This window comes from Schistocerca gregaria, chromosome X (genome assembly GCF_023897955.1).
Source record: "Schistocerca gregaria isolate iqSchGreg1 chromosome X, iqSchGreg1.2, whole genome shotgun sequence".
Taxonomy (NCBI): domain Eukaryota; kingdom Metazoa; phylum Arthropoda; class Insecta; order Orthoptera; family Acrididae; genus Schistocerca; species Schistocerca gregaria.
Genome location: NC_064931.1, coordinates 118,151,107 through 118,169,155, shown reverse-complemented (window position 1 = coordinate 118,169,155; position 18,049 = coordinate 118,151,107). Strand labels below are relative to the sequence as shown.

At 40.4% G+C, this 18,049-nt stretch overlaps 1 protein-coding gene across 1 annotated transcript in view; it reads left to right on the top strand.

Moving 5' to 3' along the window:
• Positions 1 to 1,252: 1,252 nt before the first annotated feature.
• Positions 1,253 to 18,049, top strand: part of LOC126297925 (motor neuron and pancreas homeobox protein 1-like) — a 255,001-nt gene continuing 238,204 nt past the window's right edge. The window contains exon 1 of the mRNA XM_049989247.1: positions 1,253 to 1,337. Within this exon, the coding sequence (XP_049845204.1) occupies positions 1,283 to 1,337 (55 nt within the window). The 5' untranslated portion in view covers positions 1,253 to 1,282. The remainder of the gene's footprint in view (positions 1,338 to 18,049) is intronic.

The following is an 18,049-nucleotide window of genomic DNA, read 5'->3' as shown; positions in this document are numbered from 1 at the left end:
ACTCAACACTCTCGACTTTCATTTATGGGGGCGATTGAAAGCTCTCGTCTACGCAACCCCGGCACCAAATGTAGAGACTCTTCGTGCTCGTATTGTGGACGGCTGTGATACAATACGTCATTCTCCAGGGCTGCATCAGCGCATCAGGGTTTCCGTGCGACGGAGGGTGGATGCGTGTATCCTCACTAACATTTTGAACATTTCCTGTAACAAAGTGTTTGAAGTCACGCTGGTACGTTCTGTTGCTGTGTGTTTCCATTCCACGATTAATGTGATTTGAAGGGAAGTAATCAAATTAGCTCTAACATGGAAAGTAAGAGTTTCCGGACACATGTCGACATATATTTTCTTTCTTTGTGTGTGAGGAATGCTTTCTGAAAGTTTGGTCGTACCTTTTTGTAACACACTGTATACTTGTGTTTATTAATGTTTATAGGAAGGTTCAAGGGAATGAGTGGGCGTATGAGAATTTCGTGAGATAAATTGTATGTTTATATCGCAGAAGCAAAAATTCCGATCGACGGATATTAGTGAAACTTTCGTTTGCGATTGTTTCAGAAGGCCGTCAGAGTGAAGTAAATAGCTGTTACAGTTCAGTGGCCGCTGTGGAGGCTCGTCCGGCATCGGTCAGAACGGAAAGAGGACGGTGATCCGTAGACGAAGCCGGCGGAAGAAAACTTAGGCGAAGATCCGGCGAGGAAGACGTCGCACCGAATCGGTTTCCGGCGACGGGCCGGGAGAAGCGCTACGCGGGACTGTGTTATAAGAGGTCGGGACGGAGTGTGAAGTGTGGGCGGCAGTGAGTGTGGAGCGGCAGGGCTCGGGTGCGGGCGTATGGCGCGCTGAGCAGCGGGCGCGCGCCGGCAAGCTGGAGGTGCGCTCCGAGCCCGGCCGCGACGGCCCGCCGGCGAGCCGCGGCCGCACCAGCTTCTGCATCGAGTCGCTGCTGGCGCGCGGAGACTCGGACAGCGGCGGCACCAGCCCGCCCCCGCCGCCCCCGCAGCCGCAGCCGGCCGCCGCCGCCGCCGCGGCCGCCGCGCTCGTGCCGCGGCCCGGCCTGCTGTTCTCGCCGCCGCCGGCGCCGCAGCCGCCGCCGCTGCTCTACACCGTGTCCGGCTCCGCCTTCCGGCCGCCGCGCCAGGACGCGCCGCAGCCGCAGCCGCCCCCGCCGCCCCCGGGCTCCGCCTCCGCCTCGGCCGCCGCCTCCGTGTCGGCCGCCGTGGCCGCCGCCGCCGCCGCCGCCGCTGCCGCCGCCAGCGTGCCGCCCGCGCAGCATGTCCACATGGAGTGGCTGGCGCGAGCTTCGCTGCTCTACCCGCGCATCCCCGACCTCACAGGTCAGTAACCTACACTGCAACGGCTTATATACCGTCAACATCTACGTACGCACTACTGTCAGTGGCTGGGAGTACCTAGTACTACTCTCTCTCTGCTTTCGTACGATCCCTGGTAACTTATCTTCGCTGTCCGTACGCACTATGTACGTTGGCGACCGTAGCATCGTTGTGGCGTCTTCCCCTTACGCCTGTTCTCTTAACTTTCGCAGTAGTGTTTCACGGAAAAAAGTCGTCTGCCCTCCAGGGGTTACCAACAAAGTTTGCGTGACATTTACTTCATACTCGAGTGTTGACGGAACCTACAGATAAAAATCTAGTAGCACGTCTGTGAATCGCTTCGATGTCTTCCTGTAATCCGATCTGGTGGGAATCCCAAACACCAGAGCAGTACTCAAGATTGGATCCCAAACGTGTTCTGTACACGGCCACGTTTATGAAAGAACTACAGTTTCCTAGAATTTTCCCAATAAACCGAAGTCCACACAATCCTTTCCTACAACCGACTTCACGTGCCTACTCCATTTAATGTCAACGCTACATATTTAATAAACGTGACTGTGTGAAGCTGATGAATATTTGGTTCGTAAGGGACGGCATTATGAGGGATGCGACTGTTGACAAATACAACTAAAACAGTTTCTGCGTCAGTCACTTGTTTATTTGGCCACTACTCGTTTCGATGCTTCACACCATCATGTTCAAATGTTAAAATGTGTGTGAAATCTTATGAGACTTAACCGCTAAGGTCATCAGTCCCCTAAGCTTACACACTACTTAACCTAAATTATACTAAGGACAAACACACACACCCATGCCCAAGGGAGGACTCGAACCTCCGCCGGGACCAACCGCACAGTGCATGACCACACCATCATCTTCAGGTGGAGAACTGTTTATTTACATAGCTGGTGTTGATGATCAGTGCAGACGTCACTTCGCAGTAGCAGACCAAGGGTACGTTGCGGCTTTTGCAAATGACAAAAATTGTCTGTTTAGAAAAGGCACTTTTGAGCTTAAAAGTCATCAATTTCTGACAGTGAATTGTATTTACAGGAGCGGTAGAGTTGTAAAATGTGTGCGTAACTGCTGCCTGATGCAAGTTCTCAGTACTTATACTGATGTTTTACGACTCTACCCCTCCTGTCAATACAGTTCACTGTCAGAAATTCATGTTTTTAATCTCAAAATTGTCTCTTCTAAATGTTTCTAAATGTACAGTTTTTGTCATTTGCAAAAGGTGCTACATAACCTACATCATCCTTGGTCTGCTACTGTGAAACGACGTCTGCACTCTTCACCTACACCAGCTATGTAATAAACAATTCTCCATCTGACGATGATGGCGTGAAACATCGAAAGGCATATTGGAAAAGTAACCAAGTGACTGACGCAGAAACTGTTTTATTTATTTGTATCAAGTAACACAACACTAATACTGTTTTAGAACATTATAGAACTGTTTTCCCCCATTCATCTGCATTAAATTTCATTTTTCCACAATTAGACAGCTGCTATTCAGCACAACAAATAGAAATTCTGTCTGAGTCATCTGTACCCTCCTACATTCACTCAACGACGACATACTCCCGTACCCAGCAACATCAGCAAACAGTCGTAGGTTACTGGTCACCCTGTCCGAGAGATCACTTGCGTTTATGGGAAGAGATTTGCGCTGACAAACGAATTCGCATCCACACCGCATCAGCAAGTCTTTTACCTGCATCCACAGACATTAACATTTTGTAAGTCGTTTTAACTCGTTGTAGCTTTGACGGTCTTTGTCTTAAATATTCGTCTGCAAATTCAGACCTCGTAATTTACATACCATTGACCAAGAATGTGGAGGTCGATGATGGCCATATTTTAATACAGCATAGCATGTCGTTATATAAGGTATTTTAAATCCGTCTGTACAGCTACAAGAAGGTGCGTATTTTTGTGACCAAACGCGTTTGGCGTGCTAGCTAAATCAAAAGACACTTAACCACAATAAATAATGAGATTTATTATATTTGCGACATTTTATGTCAGATTTTCTCTCACATCGGGAAGTGTCACACACGGCTGTAAGCGAAATTCGGACAAAAAAATTCCGCAAGAAAAGTCAAACTTCAATATTTTTTGTAGCGAACTGCTTTTAGGTCTAAAAAGCAAGCTAAGTTGTAAATATATTTCATTAAAAACCACTGAGGATGTTTCATATCAATAAAACGAAACGCGTTTGGTGACAAAAATACCTACCTTCGTGTAGTTGCACAGACGGGTTTCAAAATACCTTTATAGCTCTAAAGTAACGACGGACACTACGGCCACAAAAATGAAGAACAACCTGTCATATTCTTGATTTATTCCTAAAGTTCCAACGTCCTATCGTAATTATTGAAACAGATTTGTGAAATTATCTGCGAAAAACTTGGAAGTCAAATGAACTCGTGTTACAAGTTGGTGTCACACATTGCATATTGTTTAAAAGTAATTACACAGTTCGTTGATCAAATGTGCGGAATGTGGTGCTACAGAAGAAAGGAGGAAATCAGATGAGTAGATCGAATAACTTATGAGGAGGGAATTAATCGAATTGGGGGGAAAAGAAACTAATGTCACAATCTGACTAAAAGAAAAAGGTCATATCTCGAGGCACGAGTGAGTCGCCAATTTGGTAAAGAATTGAGGGACCAAGCAACGAATACAGTAAGCAAGTTCAAACGGATGTAGGATGCAGTAGTTATACTGAGATAAGCACACTTACACAGGATAGACTAGCATGGAGAGCTGAATCAAACCAGTCTTCCGATAAAAATCACAACAACGCGTTAATTCATTATAATGTTGAGTCTTTTAAATTGCTACACTTCTCAGTGTATTATTTGTGATGTATGTGTACACAAACATGAGTCAGCACATGAAGCGAAGATTACAGTGGATGGAGTATCCTAGACAAACCTTCACATAGGTTTGTTGCTGCTTTTGATAACTGCGTAAGTGACCTCTGTTACCGTAGACGAAGCAGGAATGAATCAGACGTAAGGCAGACGGAAAAAGAATGCACGTGTAATTGTCCTGAAACAACAATGAAGGACATAATGCTATATATAGCCTTTTAGATGCCAACAACAAATCTACCCTTTCCAGGACACTGCACAGCGAAGCGAATGTATTCGCGCTCCGTCACAAATGGGAAATAATATTGACTTAAAACAATAATCAATATTTTCGTCATTTGCATGCGATAAAAATAGATGAAAATTGTAGTATTGACACTGTCCTATTTTGAACAACAAAGTAATTTTCACTGTGGATAGCAGTGGATACACACGCACGGGCGTAGGCATTTACCCGCGAAGTTAATATTAATACGTATATTCGCGGAAAGCCGTGTGCACGCAGACCTCCACCCACGTGTTATCTATCTGTGTGAAATAAGGCGCTCAATAATGTATTTCGGCTACAGCCAAATCGAGAGCTGTACTATGAAAGCCACCGTACAGTTGGCGCCGAGGCGTACGTAGTCCACCAAAATAATATCCGTCCTTCCTTTTCCATTTGAGAAGAAAGCTTGCCTGTATAAGCTAGAATGTCTCTTTATTTATCAATGTGATAATTATGTGACATGTGTGTTGATGGAAGTAATAGATTTTTTGAATCATATCGGAACACGTGCACTCCGAATTCTGAGAGTGGGTTCTTTTCGCACCTCTCTTGCTGACTCCCCCCTCGCATTTTGTTGAACAGTTCTGTGACGCTCCGCTGCGCACGAAACCGAGGCATAGCGCAAAGCTTTCCTCTGATCCTTCTCCGTCTTATCCGTTAATCTAACTTGGCAAAGGTCCCAATTAGACGAACAGTACTCCAGAACGCACATTTCTTAAGCGGACTCCTTCGTGGGCAAATTACGCTTTCGTAGGATTATTCCCGTAAATTTCAGCTTGTTACTGCCTTCCCCACGAACAGATTGACGTGGTCGTTCAAGTTTAAATTTCTGCTAGGAGATACGCCAAGACACTTGACGACTGTGACTAAATCATCCGACGAATTGTGACCAGTTTAGCTAAATCGAACCTTCCTGTCTATTTACGCGCATCAAACAAATGATCATTTCCAAGTGTTCCCCTAATTCGTAACACTTTTGTAATTACATTAGCTGCTAGTATCTTTCGGCATCGTTTGCGAAAAGCATTAGAGAGCTATACATGTTATTTTTTAGGTCATGCACTACTTTCGTTTCTTATAATGTTTGTTTTTAAACAACGGACTGAGTTCTGTTTCCTTGGATGTCCAATCAGATGTCTTTTCCTATATCCGTAAGCGTGTATGATATTAACTAGGCGACGGTGCGGAACGAGGAACACGGAATAAATCCGAATTTTGCTATCGATACCCTTCTGAATCTTGCGAGGAAACGGGGAAAAGTTTCACACTGTCGGTCCTTGTGGAACTCAAGTTGATTCCTCTAGAGGAGACTCTCTCTCTCTCTCCATGAACTTTATCATACTCGAGCAAAAAATGTATTCCGTAATTACCACCAAGACGGGACATCTAAAATTACATTTTTATTCCGCATGACACTGTAAGCTGTGTGGCGGAGCATACACTGTGCCCTAGTGTGAATGTCGGTGCGTTTGTGGGAATGAAGACGTGGACACATCGCTACCGAAACACTGAGAAATAATATTCACTTGGAATGTTTTCAGACCGTAAACTTACACGCTCTACTGTTAAATGACATGGTAGCTACGTGTAACATTTCTTTAAATAAAATTTGTAACGGGCCCCATCTGAACTGAACGTCCGTGAGATATATCTGTATTTGTGCGCAGCGAATGTGTCGAACGTTGCACCCAAATGCATAGATTTCCAACTAAATGGAGTAATCTGGTATCACCATGCGCCAGTACAAGTAGGTGATTTATTTAAATATGAATCGAACAGCAACATAGACAGGACTGAGCCTTGTGCTATCCCCTTGCCCGTTTTCCTTGATCCGATGACCAACGAGATATTTTTATCAGTATTTGTCTATAAGATACTATTTGTAGTGGGTTGTTGACTAAAGCTTTGGGTAGGCCAAGAGCAGTCAGTTTGTTTGATGATACATGTAAGCACATATTATTATATACACTTGACAGAAATGTAAATGCAGCAGGTATTCTTTCCGTTAGAGCATTTCTCAAATAGGCCTGTATCAGGATTTCGCTGGTGCTGTCGGCAGCTGCTTTCATTTACCATACACGCAGCATTTAGCACATTTACTAGACTTTTCTTTTCCTATAGCGGTAGATGGGGGAGTATTTGTTAATGTATGCTGCTCAGTCTAGTGCAGTGCTTCCGTACAGCAATGCTCTTTCTAATTCTAGCAACAGGAGAGGTTGTAATTTCTCTTGTCTGCTTTCTACGCTGTGTATTTCAACATCGGGATCTGTTGACGGGAGTGTCAACTTCGTGAAAATGATCTGCCGTATTCGCTTGCTGATTCTTCATTCATTGGTTGCTAGGGCGTTCGTTTTTTGCTTTTCCTTATGTAATTTTCTGTTCTATTTCTCTAGCTAGAATGTCTTTGTCTACTGCAGCTCAAAAGTCTTCCCACTTGCATTTTCTTTTTTTCTTTTACAGCCGTTCTTTCGCTGTGACCCCTTTGCGCTTCGGGTGCATGTAGTAGATATGTAAGCAGGAAGCTTTCTTATGACTAATCATAGCTTACTGATATTCTGTATGACGTCAAGTAAAAGGGGAGGGAGGGCTTCCATGGTGTATTCTTCTCAGCTGCACTTCCAGAAACCCTCGCAAGATTGTGATAATTGTCTTTGGCCACTATAAAAGAAATTTAACATATACCAGAGCATAGTATGTTCTTTCGGTTTCTGTTATTATCTAGTTGGCCTGCAAAACTAGGGCAATCTATAGAGGAATCCGTGAACGTATCACGTGTGAAATACCTAGGCAGTTTACATTAATATATTGTTATACGGTATCGTAGTTGTGCGTTGCAGAATAACAACAACGGTTGCATCTAACGGTTTCATCTTCTTTTGGTAATACCTGGAAATATGACAGCACTAGAACATAATATGTCTGCATATAAATTTGTAGTCCCCAGCCACCGTACGATTTGTGAGAGTGTGCCAGAGAGTCAGGGGAACCAGTAAACATTTCCTACTTTCGTATTTTATTCGCGACAGAATAATTGTCATATAAGCTCAAAGTGTGTCGTCGTAGCTATTACGCGGAATGTGTGTGTTGCTAAGTAACACATGTCTTGATCCTAGGTAGAGCCGAGGAAATATATTTCATGTGAAATGCGGAGAGCAATATTTAAACGGGTATTTTGTTTTCTATTTTGAGGTTCTTTTACGCGTCCTATTCTTCCATGGCGTCATAGACGCGTTTGATAGAAAGAAAAGTAAGGCAAGCGCCGTACGAATCTTTAGAGTTCTGTGATTAGCGAGGACTGCGTTACTACAACTATCTAGAGATGCGGTTGTTTACTTATTGAAAGGAAAATAGAGAAATTTCTTCGTATATTCAGCCAGTTCTATTTGTTGACCTTAATAAGCGACATGCCATCCACCTATCCAGAGCATCGATATCTAGGCGCATAGGACTAAATCACTTTAGATTCTGCAACGTCCTGCTGAACTGCAACCCTAATTATTAGACTAAATTTGCTGACGTCGACACCAAACGGTACAAATGTCACTTGCCTTTGAAATCTCCGCCGGGTGAGCGCAGTTCTTTCAACATCCTCTAACATAATCGTAAAACTTGTGTACGATATACCCTTGCGTCTCTTAACAAATCATTTATATGGATTGATCTGTTGGGAACTAAAATTTTTTGGAAGTTTTGCACAGAGGAAAGCTGGAGACTCGGTTCATAGTATTTTAAAAAGTCCTAGTGGCTTCATATAGACTGTCCGACAGAAAATTTCTCTTAGATCAATGTTCCGTGTTAGCTGTGCCTTTGTATCGTAGCTTGCGAAGGTCAGACGTTACAGGCCACTTCACTGACGTGGGTATTGTTGAAATATACCGTGTGCGGCTCACACACACCTGCATTCAAAGGAGCACAGGTTTCATATATTCAATGAATCATTTTTATTGAGTTGGTATTCTGGGTCATCTATGACACAGAATGCGCCATAACTAACATAAAACAAACTGAAATAACACAAAACAGAATCACAAAATATGGAGCTATGAAATACCAGAATTGAAATATCATTGAAAATAATAGTAATACTTTACAATCATGTATTTGATTTTGTAAATTTAATAATGAGAGGGAAAGTGGAGGTCGTCCACTCTAGGAGGAATGAAATGCTTTAGGGAAATCGTGTGAAATACAATTCCGAGGTGCTGTTCCAAGTGACGATACTGAATATTCTTAACATGATCCAAAATCACACTTGGTAATGCGTTTATCATTTTACTTTTGCAATAAAAACCAAGAAAGTCTTAAACACTTACAAATAGATAGTATTGTCTGTTATTCCATTCATTACAGCAAATTAAAGCCCCATTGCACAGAAAATTGGAACTAAGGTATCCATTTAGCAAACAGAATCTGTGTTAATGAAATCACAAAGACGTCTTTCGTAAAAAGAAATGACGACCACAGATAACGAAGCGCAGGATCGCGCTGAGTTACTAAGGAAACAAATTCTGTGCCTAGGCGAATTTGTACAAGTGTTCACTCACGTCGCCTAATTTAAGACTGAAAATAGAACAAATACTGTTATTATAATTTTCAGTTAAATTCCGGACTATGTACCGAGCTATTCCTGGATCGAAGCACTATTCAAGTGTGGAATTTTTGAGTTAACGTTGTTAATGGATCTGTTTGCCATTACCTGTGTCTGACAGCGTTAGGAAAGGACTGCATCTCCGGCGTTTATGAAACTATAAGTGCATAATTTAACAAGAGCTATAGCCAGGCGACGCCTAGAGCGGGTAAATTCTGTAGTCAGGATATTCTTTTCGCGGTTTTTAATTCACTGGGTTCCATCCTGCAGGATAACCTTTTGTTGTTACTTACTGTGTGAGGCAAATACGGAGCTTTTTTCATAATATTTCGCGTAATTTCCTGCTTCTGTTGTGTGTCTGGCTTACTAACTCTCCAATGTGTTGCACTCGGTTGAAGGTGGTATTCCTTATTATGGCCGGTAGTATCTCATTAGGAAGACGGAATTCTCAAGCGTAGCAGGGCACTGCAAATCGCTCTAATTTCTGCTGCTGCGTCTGACCAGTCCGCGATGCGAGGGGCGGTCCTGATATGTTTGCGCACGCGCCGCATGTTGTATCATGGCCGACGAAGGGAGCTGTTTATAATCTTCCACGCTGTTTCTCCGTTGTATCTCTTCCCGGATTATACGTATGAAGCTCACACTTGCATCCACTAGCCTACTGTTTGCACTGATTGTACGCATCAATGACGGAGTGCTACCACCACAACAAGAGACGCACTTCCTTTGAATTATCGCTCCGCTGGCATACTAGCGACACAGGAACACTGTCTCCCTGTCTCATGGCATGCTTTCGTGGCCGGTTGTTCTTTTGCAGGTCTAATTTAAAACGCCCGATTCCATTATTTGTGTTGTATATGCACTAAGACATCGACAGAACTAAAAAAACTTAAAGAGACTGAATAGCATAAAAATGTTCTTGTACGTAATTATAGCAATGTATCTCACAAGCTAGATAAAAGAAAATCATAGAAAATACTTCTTGCGCAAAACGACTTCCCGGGAATTAAGATTTTTGAAACCAGGATTTTAGTTACCACCTAGATAATTCATCGTTTGTCTGGCGATGCTGCTTTTCGCAAAGTAGTAGCACTTTCTGCCGGTGACCTCATTCAAGCAACTTTATGCACTTAAAGGAGTACTTACAGGACGTAGACTCGTACGAACTAACAGCAAACAAGAGTATACTGCTATAGTTAAAAACGATGGATATCCAGTCACTCGTTCTTTCTTAATAGCCAGCGGATTTGCTTTATTTTGTCTGGTATAGTTTACAGGCAAAAAAATAGCACCACATTGATTTTGGACAGTAGCTGCCAAGGTAAAGCAAGGTAATTTTTTAACCAAATATTTGATTCATATTTATCAAAGTTATTTCACCAAACTGAAAGCTATATTAGGCGACTCAAAGCACCACCAGTATTCCCTGTACTGTTATTTGCAAAGAGAACGCCAAGAAGGACGTCTAATCATATATTAAAAGTATCTGGCAGACACTAATGGCTCCAGCTGAAGAAAAAGAAATGAAATTGTGTGTCATCTGAAAATTAGGAGACCTGAAATTTTGGTAGCAATGGTACATAACATTAACTTCTCGATGGTAACTTTTTATTTATCGAACAGAAATGACGGGTAACCTACCAAGCCAGACAGGGAACGTTCAAAATCAAGTAAGTCAGAGAATGATACTAAAGAAATCCTGCAAGTCTTATGGAAAGAGAAAATTGCCCTGGTCGAATCTCAGTTACATTAAATATTTTAAGCCGCACTGACAATTCACGAAACGACTGTAGACGAGTGCAAACTTTATTGATTCATCATACTCAAGGTAGATAGTATTGATGTGCACATAAACGTCCTAAATTGGATTCCGCAAGCGATGCCTTCAAATTAAGATTGAAACAGCGAGATTGGGTTAGCTTCGAGGGTATATTGTCATAATAACCATGACTAGACTTTTTAAAAGTTTTTGAATATGTCTCTCTGAACTTCAAAGGATGCATTAAAATATCTCGTTAGATTCCGCAAACTAATTCATCAGCAAAATGTGTGTGGAATATCATAAAGTATTATAAATATCCATCGTAATACACGTAACCATACAGTGTCCCTTTCTTCGGTTCATTTTTCAAGAAATCGTCATCCATGATCTCGAATTTCGTTGCCTTCCACGTATAGTGAAAATCACTGGTTCGAAACCCCTATCACACATGATTGCGGATTTTAAATGTACCGTTAGTGTGACCATCGCGAACACAATAACAAAGGAAATAAATGGGAAGAGTTAACAATAATGTGTCATGCGTGACCACAGAAATTGACAGAACTCAAGGTAACAAGTGCGCATGGCTTATTGCACGAATAACAGTAGGAAAAAATGGGTCAGGAACTTACTTGTTCTCCCGGCGCAATGCTAATTGTCAATATTTCAATATACGGTACATGGTTTCAATCTAAGAATCAGACTAAACAACGTAATTTCAGTTTTACTAGCGTTGTGCTGTAATTCAGGAAAATATTGCGTTCTTTCTCAATTCGTTACATACGGAACGCTAAATTTTAATAAAATGTAACAGAAAAAAACCGACGTTTCTGACGAATGCCACGATTATGGTTACTACGTGAACCACATAATAGCAGGAAACGAAAAGAAAGTAATCAACTTTAAATATTTTCTTTATAATTTCGTACAGTATTATAAAGATGTGATTCGTCATAACTCCCAGACGCGAGTTATTCTCTAGAAATACAGCAGTGTCTGATCTAAAGGAGGCCAGTAAAATATGGGTGTTCTCTAATTGATATTTCCCATAGTTTTTAGAAACATTTCAACTTGTCGTTAGATCCTTCAGAAGCAAACTGCGCAAAAATATCAAGCCAGTACCAACTTGCGTTAAATATTTATTACTGACCTCTTAACAAATGTCATGACTGCGCTTGCGAAAGCAGGTTAATTACATTGACAGGTGACAGTTCGATATATTATTTTGCTCCACGTCTTTTACTTTAAACATTTCGAACTCTCGGGAAGTTATCTTCAAGCACTGCATACTTTAAGTGTATGTAGCGCTTGGAGACTCGCTCCCAATATGTGTTAAATAAATTAACCAAAACAATGTTAATTATATGTAGCTGTAGAATGAATGGAATTACTTTTTAAATACGTAATATATCTGTATAACCACTTACGCTGCTAGGAATGTTATTTTTATTTGAACTATATATCGAGAACGTGTTGGAATAAGTGACAACAACCCAGACACCTTTTTCTGCCACATGAAAAATGAACGACACACAGCAGACCGATTGGAAAATACTGTCGATATATTACGCACAATACCAAAAGGACCTACAGTGAATATATTGGAAAAAATTGAGATATATTGACTCACAAGAAATTATCCGCATTTAATCTTCAGTCAACGAACTGACCTAAAATGTAAACAATTTTTCGAAAATTTTGTTGAAATTATCCGCCAAGGTCCAGGATAAACCATAACACAACCAAGGACAAAATTTAACTTAATAACACAACACCACAGATACCAATTCAATATAACCCAGCAATATCGCTGGCAGAATTCTCAACAAGCAGATGTGACCATACAATATCGCTGATCATCTAACACAATTGCTGTCACGAAATTTCAACTGGAAATTAAGTTTATTTCTGACTGTTATTAAAGAAATGCCAGACTAGAACTTACAACTGATTACTACTTGAATAATGACTAAAGAATATAATCAGCAAACAAATAGCAACAGAAATAACAAAATCGCTGGTCATCTGTCAGCTAAAGACTAAAATTTATTTTAACCACTACTACAAAAAAAGTCAGAATATACTACAAAAGTGATTATTACTGCTACAACAACATAAAATAGAATAAGTAATAGACAGTGTCAGAAACAACGATACTGCATGGAAGTCAGGACTGGGAAACCTATGTAAAAACCATAATATTCATAAGCAACTTACATGTAATACAACAAATGTACCAAAATTTACACGATGATCTGTTACAGTTAAGCAGATGATGGCTGTATGGCCGAAATAGGCTCATAGTTCGAATAAAAATAATGTTCATAGCAGCGTAACTGGTTATATAAGTATATTATGTCCTTAAAAGACATTTACTACGCAGCAAGCTCAGAAGATTAAGAATAGAAATACATCATCAACAGTAACGGGTTCGCTGTCGGCTGGATTTTAATCCTCATGTAATACAGAGAAATAGATACACAAACTATGAATGCTATGAGTAGAGCGGGATGAAGATCATTTTTGTAAATTTGTGCACTATTTAGCAATTTTTCACTAGTAGAGATTGCAATTATAAGCTGTTGGAATAGTGCTACTATTATGTTCAAAATTCTGGTGGTGTAAACGTTCTTGGCTTTGTTGTATGCAAAAGTAGATATTCACGCGTTGGCAGCTGGGCTCCGAGCGACCACGATTGCTTTAGTGTCAGTGAAACAGTGGACATTGAGTGAAGCAGGCGCTCTTCTGACGAAACCAGTAAAACTGCTCAGTTTACGACGCCACAGGCAGTGCACTGCCGGTAACTACTGTAGTTCTCTTCCTTATTTGTCGCACTATCGGTGGTAAAGTGGACAGCTGGTAGCTCTCTATCCTCTAGGTCAGTGGCAGTCAACCTGGTGCGTACCACCGACTAGTGGGCGTTCCAGCTTTCGTAGTGGGCCGTATGTGGTAGGGGTTTTAAAAACACTTTCATTAGATTTTTGTAAAATCTGACAAAGTGTTTGGTTAGTAATTATTATCATAAAATGCTTTAACTTTCTGTGGCCCTGCCCTATAAGTTTTATAAAGTTACTTATCTATTGTGGAACCGGGGGGGAGGGGGGGTAGGTGGTGAAAAAGGTTCACTACCCCTGCTGTAGGCTATGTCTTGAAACTATATCCGGCTAGCAAAAAGCTCCGGAGGCACACAAAGAGCGCTGTGTAAGCAACAGATGGCTGAACACCAGTATCAGACTCGCATGTACGATTCAGGACGATAAATAAAAAGTGTCAAGCATAATAACTGTATAATGTACACGTAGACATGATCTGAGCTGTAGTACACACGACAAAGATTGCTTTTTAAGTACAATTTAATTCATTTGTTGATAGGGAAATGATTACGGACGTGCTTCCTGAGGTCGTACCGGGGCTATTATTCTAGAAACCACTGAGGCAGTGGCTTGCTACGATGTAGGGGAAGAACAGAGAATTCAAATTTGTACAGACAACAGCTCCGTGCCGCATCAGAACCCGAAGCCATATCTCCTGCTGGTGAGACGTTGAATATCAGTGACATGAAGGAAGGAGGGAGGGTCAACTAGATGTCCTCATAGCTCATTTGGTAGCGCACTGACAGCGAAGGAGGGCGGTCAAGATTCGACTCCGCGACTGGCTCACAGTTTCAACTTCGCAAATGTTTATGGGGGCGTGAAGAACGCTAAAATATAAAAAACATTAGGTTTCATCAACCACACAACATTTACATCTGGATGAAAAACATTAATTTTAACCACTCTGCTTCTGAATACTGGTGTCATTTGAAAAATAACGTGGCTTTAACGAAACGTTTTAAAAACAAGTGGTATTGCGGGCCGATAGAGTAATCTAATAAATTGTTTTGGAACGAAACGGAAAGTCTGAAACCCTGTGTACGTTGAGCGTGCAGTTTTACGGTCATCAAGATCAACAATATAAGTTAAAAACGCCCAATGGAGAGGGAGAATTTTCGATGCTTGTTAGCTTCTTGAAATGTTAAGTCATGAGAAACATCTACATAGTTACTCCGTTTGCCACCAGATGGTTTATGGTGAAGGTTATCTTCTACCATTGCCAGTCATTCTCTTTCCCCTTCCACTCGAAAATGGAGCGAGGGGAAACTACTGTCTACACGTCTCAACATGAACCCTAGTTCCCCTTGTCTTGTCTTCGTGCTCCTTACGCGAAATGTACGTTACCAGTGATGTGGATATCTCTCTAAAATAAAGCCGATAGTGTCAAACACACCAGTAACATGTATCTCTCCAGACACTTACCGAATCATGCCACACATATTTCAGGACGAACAGTGGTAACTTCCCATTAAATTTGCTAGTGTCTTGTTGAGATATACTAGGTTTGTTGACTCCAAAAAACAGGTTCACTAATTAAAAAATGATTCAAATGGCTTTGAGCACTATGGGACTTAACTTCTGAGGTCATCAGTCTCCTAGAACTTAGAACTACTTAAACCTAACTAACCTAAGGACATCACACACATCCATGCCCGAGGCAGGATTCGAACTTGCGACCGTAGCGGTCGCGCGGTTCCAGACTGAAGCGCCTAGAACCGCTCGTCCATAGCGGCCGGCTCACCAATTAAAGCTTCTACTTCTATAACTTAAGTGGTTCTTTTGTTTCTTCACTTACAATTCCTCTTTCTGTATGGAGAATAATACTGAAATTACACCACACGCTTTATTTGACCTTGCCTCCATTTTTTCAATACAATGAAAGGAACTGAGATGTACTGTGTTTGTTGACTCCTGAAAACAGGTTCACCAATTAAAGCTTCTTCTTCTATAACTTCTGTGGCTCTTTTGTTTCTTCAATTACGATTCCTCTTTCTGTATGGGAAATAATACTGAAATTACATCACACGTTTTATTCAACCTTGCCTCCAATTTTTCAACACAATGAATGGAACTTAAGCACATTTCAGTTGGTGTACCCGCAATGTTTACGTGATTCTGGCTTCAGAGTATCTTTACTTCTCTGTACTGTTCAAGAACTACAGTTTAGAAGTATAAATATTTACATTAGGAGGACACAGCATTTGTCCTTTTATCTACTCGTACGTTTTGCTTAAAAAAAAGCCAAGAACGGTTACATCCCAAGGATTATTGACAAAAGTAGTTGCAGTTTTCCAACAACGCTCACCGAAAGAATGCAACAACAGGATCACCTTTAAAAAATATCTTACTGTTGAAAGTCATTAGTCAATTCAGATTCATGACTCAAATAAGACATTAGTCATTAAGAATATGCCAACAGATTTCAAAGATTAAATTAATTGGCCACCGAAAATAAAGCTGTACTCAAGTAATTTCATATATTTAATGGAAGTAAAAAGGTGCAGAAAGAACTGGTTGTTTCATCTAGGCTATAGAAAAATACAGTAGGAGATCATTCTTTAGAAAGAATCAGGAGAGACATGCAGTCACATAGCCGATGAGGCTCTTAACTTCATTGACTTTATTACAAATGGAGTGGTCCTGAATGATTTGTCAACAAGGTGAAATTGGGTCGCACTGTGGAATAAACGAACCCTAGATATATTTGCTTGAAACGTGGTAGGAAAATTCTGGAAAATTGAAACAAGTGTGACCGCATCGGGAACCGAAACCCAAATAGCGTAGCAGCAGCTATGTGCCGCGCCACCTCATCAAACAATGGTCCGTGTTATTATTGCGGTCATTTAGCGGATCGCAAATATTTTGAAACAATTTTGCATGCTCTGCTGCAGCAATATCGTGACTCTGAGCTATAAACGGGAAATGAATGTTTTGTACTTTACAAAAGCACATTAATTTTATAATTCTTCAGTGGTGATTTTTAAAAACTGCAGATACTTTTCCATTAAAAGTTTGTGCTTACCAAAGTAAAATAGAATTTAAGAGTGAGAAGCTAATAAATTTCATTTTGTTCCACTGATATTCATTAATTAAAAACCAGATTTTGGCTTAGGCAGTAATCAGTTTCCCAGACGATGGAAAATAAAACATCTTAGAAAATCGTCAAGCTACCCTCCAAAGATCTAATAAGCTGTAAATTGATTTATAATAAATAACTAGTTATGGATCAGATAGCAGTGTGTATGCTTTTCACCCTTTTAGATGAAATTATTGTACTACAAAGTGACCTTCAAAACCATTATTTTAAAATAATATTCACTATTAAGAACATTTATTTGTAAAGCTTGAAGGACTTACAGGTAAATATCGCGATTATAAACTGAATATTCTACTTATTACAAATCATTCATTAAATCATGACGATTTTTCTGCTGGATGGACATAAATGTTTTTTTAAGTCCGTAAAATTTATTTTTGCTTATAATAGACTCGTTGTCGTTTTAGTAGTACCAAGTCATTTATTGTACAATAATTTTAACTCAAGACATTTCGAAAGTAACAGCGCCGTATCAGGGGATTTGAAAACTTTACATTTAATATTTTTTTCGATATTATACTCATGTTGGATGAGTACAACTACAACCTTAAATCGTTCAGTTAGAAATTTTTATGCTACAAACTTCGTCCTATGTAGACAGCTTTTTTTTTTTTTTTTTTTTTTTTTTTTTTTTTTTTTTTTTTTTTTTAGTAAAGCAGTTCATAGAGCCACATACAACTACCGAACATCGGTGTAACAAACCCGTGAATTGCAAATAAAAAGGGAAGTATGTCTCCAACACTAAGAGCTAACGCTTGAAACACTTTATGCCATAATATTTTTCTAATAAATGTGATTGGTGCAGAATGCAAGTTTTTTCTAATAAACGTTGAGAATATGCCGGATGTTGAAGTCCTGTTTCAAGTCATTCTTACATACACTTTTCTAGAGACAGAGCTCACATTTTTTAAGCTGTATCTTTTCCAGAACCGGTTCAACAGTACGCTATTAGCTGCAGTGAAATGCTGTAAATAAGACCTCAGAAGTGATTTCCCGTAAGAGCTACTGACACAGAAGCACCTTTTCTAACTAAAGCCACGCGGCTAAAATCAATGTTTCTTTGTGTTCTTCTTCGCATTTAAATGCCAGTGGCTGTGATGAAGGATGCAAGTTCTTTGTATGACCATACTCATTTGTATAAATTTTTACATTATTTCATATCAAATTCGTAAACATATTCGTTAATAAATAAAAGCGTAATGGTACATGTGACAGGTTGCCACCGTGCGAATAGTGGTAAAA